This window comes from Glossina fuscipes, unplaced genomic scaffold (assembly GCF_014805625.2).
Source record: "Glossina fuscipes isolate IAEA_lab_2018 unplaced genomic scaffold, Yale_Gfus_2 42, whole genome shotgun sequence".
In the NCBI taxonomy this organism is placed as follows: Eukaryota; Metazoa; Arthropoda; class Insecta; order Diptera; family Glossinidae; genus Glossina; species Glossina fuscipes.
In genome coordinates, this window is record NW_023998426.1 from 1,234,133 (window position 1) to 1,242,920 (window position 8,788).

The 8,788-nt window shown below is 33.0% G+C and overlaps 1 protein-coding gene across 4 annotated transcripts; it reads left to right on the plus strand.

The window, feature by feature from the left end:
• The first annotated feature begins 1,211 nt into the window (after nt 1-1,211).
• Nucleotides 1,212-6,733, plus strand: LOC119636882 (cyclin-dependent kinase 9). Of its 4 annotated transcripts, none has more exons than XM_038032566.1 (4): nt 1,212-1,511; nt 4,868-5,130; nt 5,198-5,455; nt 5,523-6,733. In XM_038032566.1, exons 1-4 carry the CDS (start codon nt 1,475-1,477, stop codon nt 6,207-6,209), a joined length of 1,245 nt encoding a protein of 414 aa, XP_037888494.1. In that variant the 5' UTR covers nt 1,212-1,474; the 3' UTR covers nt 6,210-6,733. The 4 variants fall into 4 exon arrangements, with proteins under 4 accessions (XP_037888494.1, XP_037888495.1, XP_037888497.1 ...); XM_038032567.1 differs by lacking the exon at nt 1,212-1,511 and adding an exon at nt 4,626-4,756 and having other exon boundaries at nt 4,830-5,130; nt 5,523-6,732; XM_038032569.1 differs by lacking the exon at nt 1,212-1,511 and adding an exon at nt 4,627-4,763 and having other exon boundaries at nt 5,523-6,732.
• The last annotated feature ends 2,055 nt before the right edge of the window (nt 6,734-8,788 follow it).

Consider the following 8,788-nt stretch of genomic DNA (forward strand, 5'->3'; position numbering starts at 1 on the left):
TCATAAATTGTATTGAAACAAAAAAAGGTATAAATATATACAGTCAAACCTGTTTTTGTGCGGTCTTTTTTTATGCGCTCTTTTTATGCGATTCTTTTTGTGCGAATCTTTTTTTTGTGCGAATCTTTTTTTGTGCGATTCTTTTTGTGCGATTTTTTTTTTGTGCGGTATATGAATATCGACACATTGAATTTCGCCGAGAGGTTAGGTCAATCTGAACTGTGTTGGCATCACTTTTTTTGCTATCAGTGTGTATGTACACATTGCAACAGCCATTTTAAATTCGTGCTGGAAAGCGGTCTGGCCTGAATGTGTCATTAATAGAAATGTAACCGACAACGCGTCCACTTTATCATCAGATATCATTGCGCTAGCACATCAAATCTGCGGAGAAGGTTTTGACTCTTTCAGCGAAAATGATCTTATTGAAATGATTGAGGACGAAACCGTAAATAATAGTGACATTATCAATAACTTAACAGATCATGAAGACGGACAAGAAGAACCGGAATCTATTACAGCGGATAAAATATATGCAGGGATTCAGCTTTGCAGCAAATTGGGAAAGCATTTTCTTAAAATAGATAACAATTCTCAAAGAAGTTTGAAATTCCAAAAAGAGCTTCGATTGTGTATATCTGGCTATCGCGACGTTTACAAACAGCTGACCAAACGACCGTCGTCGCAAAAACTTATCACCGACTACATGTTAACAAAAAATAAATCAACTGTAGTATCTTCAAGTGACGAAAGCGATTACGAACCAGTTCATCGCAAAAATATGCGCGTTTTGAACTACGACGAGTAGTACATATTGAATTATGTACATTTTGAAAATTTCTCCTTGTTTAAAATTAGAAATTAAAATTTTTTTATATGTTTCAATGTGTAATTTAATTATTTATTTTGTTTGGAAAGCACTTTCTTGCTATTTCGTAAAGCTTTGACATATTTTCTAAGTGAGACTTTTTTTATGCGCTCCCTCTCTACCGCATAAAAAAAATTTTCTTTAATATGCTGTGAAAAATTATTTCTTATAGCTATTTATGAAGTTTTTGAATATTTTTTTTTGTGCGGTTTTTTTTCTGCGGTCCTTATCTACCGCACAAAAACAGGTTTGCCTGTATATTTTATTTACGATTTCCATTTCATTTTGTTTTCATTAACAATCAATTGGTTTTACTAAGAAAGTACTGAGAATACTTGGATGCCATTCACAGATTAAATTTCACGTGCAAATGCATGTCCATGTGCGAGCAATATGAATGGGGAGGAGAAGCGTATCCACCGAAGAACAACCAAGGCATAGAGCTCAATGTTTAACCTCTCGAATATCCCAAACAGCAGGTGTCCAAACAAACCATGATAGAGATGATGATGATGATGATGATGATGATGATGAAAAGTAAAAAGATCATAGCCATAAGCATTTATAGCTTAGTTGTGTTCCTCTACATATGTTACCAGTAGACGAATGTATATACAAGAATTGTACTCCATAATAACTGAAGGTAAAGGTATTGCTTCTAATATATATTTCTATCAGTCAAGTAGTTTATAATAGAATTGATATAAAAAGGCATGGATTAACAACAATTACAACAATAACTATTAAAGCAAAACCTATCTACAAAACTTTCGATCGTTTTTATATCATTTAATGTAGTATACGAACAACTTGGCATAACTGCTTCATTTTTATGCCTTACGCCGTTTGTGGCAATCGGTGTATTAAGTTGGTGCAGACAGATGTAACACGAGGAATGGCTTAAGATAGACCCACCTTTTATTATGCCGATGGATTCATGTTCGTAATCTGAATTGATCTAAGCATGTCTCTCCGTCTGATGTCTGTCCATGTGAATTTGTGTTCGCAATTTTAATACGTGGTGATGAAAATAAGCCCATAATATTATAGTAAATTTATACAAAATTTGGACCATCTATGCCTATTTTTCGTTCCTTCCCTATGGAAGGATTAAACTTGTACTAAATTAGGTTGCGTTTTGGGCCCTCTTCCCCATAAATACACACTTGAAAAATTGCCTTCATATAGAAATAAAATACAATTCTTGTGTTCTAGAATAAAAAGAAGTATGATATTAGACAATGTGGTGTAGGGTCTTTAATGGACGGCCTTGCCCGACTACAATGTTCTTATGTGCTTTTATAAAGTTTCTGTCATAAACTACTAATACACGTTATTTAAATGATATCTTACTCACTATTCCAACTAGTTCTAAATGGGAGCTTGGTCGTAATAGTGGCTCGTTCCAATCCAATTGCAATAGCATTTACTCTTGATCCAAATTCTGTCAAAATATCACGAAAATTTCAACTTTTACGTTGAACAAAAAGCAACTTGGATAGACAGGGAAATATTAAATGATCTCAACTTCTTCTGTGTGTCACTTACATTTACATACACTTAACACACCTTTGCTATAGGAGGTGAAGAGTATAAATACTTACTTAGATGTCAGAATGACAGAATAGGCAAGAATCAAGTAAAATAGAAGAGTAAACTCAGAATAATTTCAGCATTTATGCGCGTGTCTATGTTACAAAGGAGGAGCAAAGGAGAGTATGTCGTCCAACCAAAAATTTCAATAAAAGATAAAACAAACGCTTCTCAATGAAGTAAGGCAAATTGATTTTGAATTTTTTAAATTCTGTATAAATTTAGTTCGCTGATTAGCGCTTAACTTTTCGTTAGTGACATAACCTCACAAATCGAAAATCTTCAAATTTGTCGCGCAGGATATTAGATTTAAACAAGTAAGAATATCTTACTCGAGCAGCGCCGACCATACATACCCTACATCACTTAGCCGAGCACAGTTATCCACTCGTTTTGATAACAATACACAATTATTTCCATGCAAAGCCATGAACTTTATGAAAGACTGCGTATGGGAAGATTAGATTTTCCCTCTATATAAGAGATCTATATGATTTAAATTCACTACCATCAATATTTTTGCTTACACGCTACTATGGATTAATTATCATCATAAAATATTAAAAATTAAAGCTTTTTGCGAAGGACCTACCACTTATAAAATATGTTGCATGGAGAGGAATCAAGAAATAAATACATGTGGTTCAAAGTAGATCCACTTAATTATATCCTATAGTACACGCCATATTAACTAACTTCGGTTGTATGCAGCACGCAGAAGGGCTTAAGTTGGGCCCAACCTTTATTATATCGAAAATGATTCTGGTGGCTCTTCATGTAAGTTTGTGCTTATGCTAGAGGTCGTAATTTTTGAGAAAATTGATACACTAATGCGCTTTGACTCAAGAACGAACGCAATTGAAATGCGGAATAAGGGATGAATATGCCATCTTCTGAAAGGTCATTACATGAAAAAAAATGGCATTTTTAACATTCCTCGACAAAATTCGCTGTGTAATAATATTTCGGCATTCTAAGTTGGTGTGAAAAGTTTGGATCGGCTGAGGCAATTTCTTTAACCCTCTCTCATATAATCATTCCTATGAAACTTGAACCTTTATATAACAAAAAGATCTAATTTCCAATATTTCATGAAAGTTGACTCCAGTTAACTAGTAAATTAACGATGAAATTTATCTTACCGAATTTGCACCATGTAGGTCTATTTTTTGGATGCCACTGTCTATAATGTTTCTCGTGAAACGTAAACCTTCATATGCCTAAGTGTTAATTCTTTTGTGATGAAAATTTGTTCATGATGGTAGTTAAATAAAAAAATTAAGCGGACTTAATTTGGCCCGCATGACTCTATTTCTTGATCTAACTCCGTATAAGATATCTCGTAAGTACTAAATCCTTCGGAAAAACAGTTCATTTTGAATATTTTTTGATGAAAATGAATTCGCGTTTCAGCAAAAAAATCAATGGCACTGAATTCGGACCACATAGGTTTATTTTTTTGGACCCCATCCTATGTAGGCGTCATCACGTAACTTCACGAGCGAATAAATGTACTAGGCGAAGTGGGGTAGTGTATGTGATGGTCGACATACCCGACTATAAAGCTGTTACTTGTTAAATTTAATTAGATTCCCCGTTGCGCCAATTATTTATTTTATTTAATATCGAAGCTCTGTGTTAACATTAAACATATTCATTAAGTTGACGAAAGCATTAAAAAATCATTAAAAAATTATCTGGTTAAGCTTACTTAGGAAATGAATGTAGGATGCGGTAATTTGACACAAAAACTATTTGATCGATTAAGAATTGAATGCTGAAAAATGGTTGCGATCTACTTCTGAATACCATAAATGAAAAACTGAAACAACTTCGAAACGAGTAAAGACATTATAATTGGGCAAGACCTACCCCCACTACTTTGACCAGTATAAAAATTACACATTATTTTCATACAGATGCAAATGCATGCCCAAAATATCACATGATGTGTTCTAATTTTAGCAAACTTAATTTACGTCCTAATAACTTTATAAGTTTTCAATTTCCGACATAGGATTTTCTCTTCATAGAAGAGCTTGCTTTCATATTTCGATATTAAGCAACCGTGTCTTTTTCACTTGTCGAAAATTGAAGCTAATGTTTATGTTAGGGAGGCAACTCTATGCAATGAAAACGTCAAACATAAAATAAGAGTAAGTGGGAAGAAAATAATTTGTTTTCAATGAAAACTGTAAAAGGTGTCGTAAATCTAGTTATAAAAATATGTAAAGTGAATATACTATTGCAGTTTCCAGTGAAATTTTTTATAAGTATAATTTTTTTAATTAGTTGGTAAGAGGTATTACCTTTGGAAATGAATCACCTAAGATTTCTGTTGTCGTAAAAATCTGTCGGATGAATTTAGTTAGTGCGTTTCACATTATTTCTTATTTTTAAATAAAGATATGCAACAGCAAATACTGCCTACGGTAGCTCCACCACAACCAGGAACTCCTACTGGTTCTGGACGTGCAATGTCGATGTTCGATAAACAAAAATACATCGAAGATTATGATTTTCCATATTGCGATGAATCTTCTAAATATGAGAAAGTGGCAAAAATCGGTCAAGGTACGTTTGGTGAGGTATTTAAAGCGCGCGAAAAGAAAAGTAATAAAAAATTTGTGGCTATGAAGAAAGTCTTAATGGAAAATGAAAAAGAAGGGGTAAGTTTTTGCTTAACATGTTCAAGCTTTTTTTAATGGCTCTCTTGCGATGTTTCTTTTCGATCAGTTTCCAATTACGGCTCTCAGAGAAATACGTATATTACAACTACTTAAACATGAGAATGTCGTTAATCTGATAGAGATATGTCGTACGAAAGCTACTGCTCATAACGGTTACCGTTCCACTTTTTATTTAGTATTCGATTTCTGCGAACACGATTTGGCCGGCTTACTCTCGAACATGAATGTAAAGTTCAGTTTGGGTGAAATTAAAAAAGTCATGCAGCAATTGCTAAATGGTCTGTACTATATTCACAGTAATAAGGCAGGTATTTTAATAAAAAGAAGTAAGCTTTTTTTAGTAAGCTTATAAATGCTAATTGTGCCTTCAGATATTGCACCGCGATATGAAGGCTGCTAATGTCCTGATAACTAAGCACGGAGTCTTGAAATTGGCTGATTTTGGCTTGGCTCGAGCTTTTAGTATACCAAAAAATAATGTTACAAATCGCTATACAAATCGTGTGGTTACATTATGGTATCGTCCGCCAGAATTATTATTAGGGGATCGTAATTACGGTCCGCCAGTTGATATGTGGGGAGCTGGTTGCATAATGGCAGAAATGTGGACACGTTCACCTATCATGCAAGGCAATACTGAGCAACAACAATTGACTCTCATCTATCAGTTGTGTGGCTCTTTCAGTCCTGAGGTATGGCCAGGTGTAGACGAACTGGAATTGTATAACAAATTGGAATTTCCAAAAAATCAAAAGCGACGTGTTAAGGAGAGGTTGAGGCCTTATGTTAAAGATGCTTACGGGTGCGATTTACTGGATAAGCTTTTAACGCTCGATCCCAAAAAACGCATTGACGCAGATACGGCTTTGAATCATGATTTCTTTTGGACAGATCCCATGCCTTGCGATTTAGGTAAAATGTTGTCACAGCACTTGCAAAGCATGTTTGAATACTTGGCACAACCGAGACGTACAAATCAAATGCGGAATTATCATCAGCCAATGGTAAATATAAATCAAAAACCTCCTGATAACACAATGATTGACCGCGTGTGGTAAAATTCGCTGCCATAAGTAATTCGAATGACAATATTTAAAGAGGGTCGAAGGAGAAACCAAATGCAAAGAAATACAAAAAAAAAGGTCAGAGACCTATTACGATCAGGTTTCAAATATCGCCTAACTAATATTATAAGTTAGCGCTATTTCCGGTATGCGGTCCACGGACTGACAAAGATTACTCGATTTGAAAACTGTATGAATGCGCTGTAAGTTGCAGTAAATATACAGCCCTCTATGTAAACGTCGGATTAAGCCGAACCTAGGAACTAAGACGAGTTCTCCAGCTATATTTTGATTATATCATATTTATATTTTTTAAAGAATTTTTTGATTGTATGTAACAGAACATAATAAATATGGAAAAAAAAAATTAAATTAAAATCACAAAAATGTCAGGTTTATTATGTACCTAGAGATTTAATGTATGTTGCTAAGTAAGGAAATAAAGTTAATTTATAAATTGAAGTATAAAAAGTGGATTATTTTCTGCAGTCAGATGCTGCCAAGCTGTGCTTTACTATTGACTCAGATAATGATAAATTAAGCCGTGGTGACAAACCATGAACCTGAGAAGAAACGTAAAACTTAAAATATGCCTGATCATATATTACCTTTCTATATTATATACGTATATATTATATATATAAACATATATATTATTTTTATTATTTTAAATTTTTTAGAAGCAGAGATGTTAAACTATGCGCCACGTTAACAACGCAGGCAATGTTAGTTTAAGAGAACGTTGATTTGTAAAAAAGGATATTCACTGAGAATTTAAATTTTTTGTTGCGGAGTAAATAGCGCACTTTCCAAGTTTCTGAAATCATTAAACAGTTTTATACTATTATTGTAAATATTTAATAATAAAAGTATATTGAATATATTTAGGAATTTTTGTCTTCTTTTCATTTATTAATATAACAATTAATGCTCAAAGGGACAGCTCTTTTTTTCTTGTAAAAATGAAAACACATAATTGGACTGAAGCAGTTACAGTTAATCGATATTTGAAAAACTATATCAATCTTTTTATTATCTAAAAAGCACTCGTAGCGTCCATGGCCCTATGTTACGTTATACCTTTTTTCGTATTTGTTCACTTCGCACAACTTCTTTCTGCACTTGTAAAATGGCGTTGATTTCTAGCTAAAAACCGTTAACTGATTTTCTTCTTTAAAAGGTTTATAAAAAAAGCACCATTTGTTAAGGATAAAGAGAGAACAGATTTGGTTTCAATAAATGGCAAGGCATGAACATGAACAAAATGAATACGAAATAATCATAGTTGGAAAACTGTATAAAATTAAATAAGGTTAGTTCGCGTATTTTCGCGTATTTTCGAAAACACTAAACCGGCTTCTGAACCGAACTTATTGAAATTCACATCCGTAATGGTATGAGTTGTTCAATCCGTTTCGGGTTATGTATAAAATGTTCAACGATCGTTATGAATTACTTGATCGGTCTGTGTTGTCCGTTAATAAGATGAAAAGCGTTATATTACGTAATTAACAGCTAAGCCTTTTTGAGTCTTGTACAAAGGTGAATCGAAATACTCCTTTATATTTGATTTTTTCTCATTTCTCACTATTAATCAAATATAAATAAGCTCATACTCATTCATCAGTATATATTCAAGTATCTTAATTTAGGGCTTAGAAGAGTGTTCTTGTATACTATATAATAATCTCTTTAAAAGTTGGTGTAATTTTATAATACTATATTAATATTATAATATCCCTAGAAGTATGCAATAGGTTTTATATATATATAAAAAAAAAACTAATAAAAGAAGTAGCAAAAAAAAAATGTAGTTTCTGAGCTTAGCTTTGCAAAATCTATATATAAATATAATACCGCTATTCTATTTCCTAGAGTACAATTTCCTTTCCTGTACACTTCTTATGCAATGACCGTTTGATTTTGCTGAGAATAACATTACGGTAAACAAACTGCCCGAGTTCCACAATTACGGTAAATTTGCCACCCGAGTTCCGCAATAGCGTTACCGTTATTACGGTTAAGACAATCTCTCTTTTAGAGTTGCATTTGGAATAAAACTGCGGCAAAAAATTATAAACAGCTGTTAGCAAACGAATTATTAATTCAAGTATTTAAATATCGATTATTGTGCAAAACGTAAAATGAATATATATAAAAGGATGTAAAAATTCAGAGCACACAACACAAACATAAACAATAAACCATAAAGTATTGATATGGAAGCACTTTAAACCGATAATGGATGCCAATAGATAGATATTTTCTTTGCTAATAACGTTTGTAAAACGTTGCGCTATGCTTGTAGAAAAGGATGATAAACAGGAGGAGAGACCACCAAAAATTTTTCTATATATTTTCTCAACTATACAGTAAATACTATACCGGCGTTTGTTTTTTGTGCTTGTTTGTAAACGCGCTAAACTTTGTTGATGCGGTATGCCGTCAAAAATATAAATTCATATCCCCTTGTACATCTCCTGAATAGTTTTATACATTTTGTATAGGCGTGGCATTCGATTTTATCCTATTTTCAAAAAAAAAATGAATATTCTCTTTCCATATATATTCAC

Bases quoted from the DNA above. Each gene is read 5' to 3' on its own strand.
- LOC119636882 (XM_038032566.1), top strand. From the start codon at position 1,475: ATGTATATACAAGAATTGTACTCCATAATAACTGAAG. The intron at 5,131-5,197 runs GTAAGTTTTTGC...CTTTTCGATCAG, and splicing joins TGGAAAATGAAAAAGAAGGG to TTTCCAATTACGGCTCTCAG. The intron at 5,456-5,522 runs GCAGGTATTTTA...TTGTGCCTTCAG, and splicing joins ACTATATTCACAGTAATAAG to ATATTGCACCGCGATATGAA.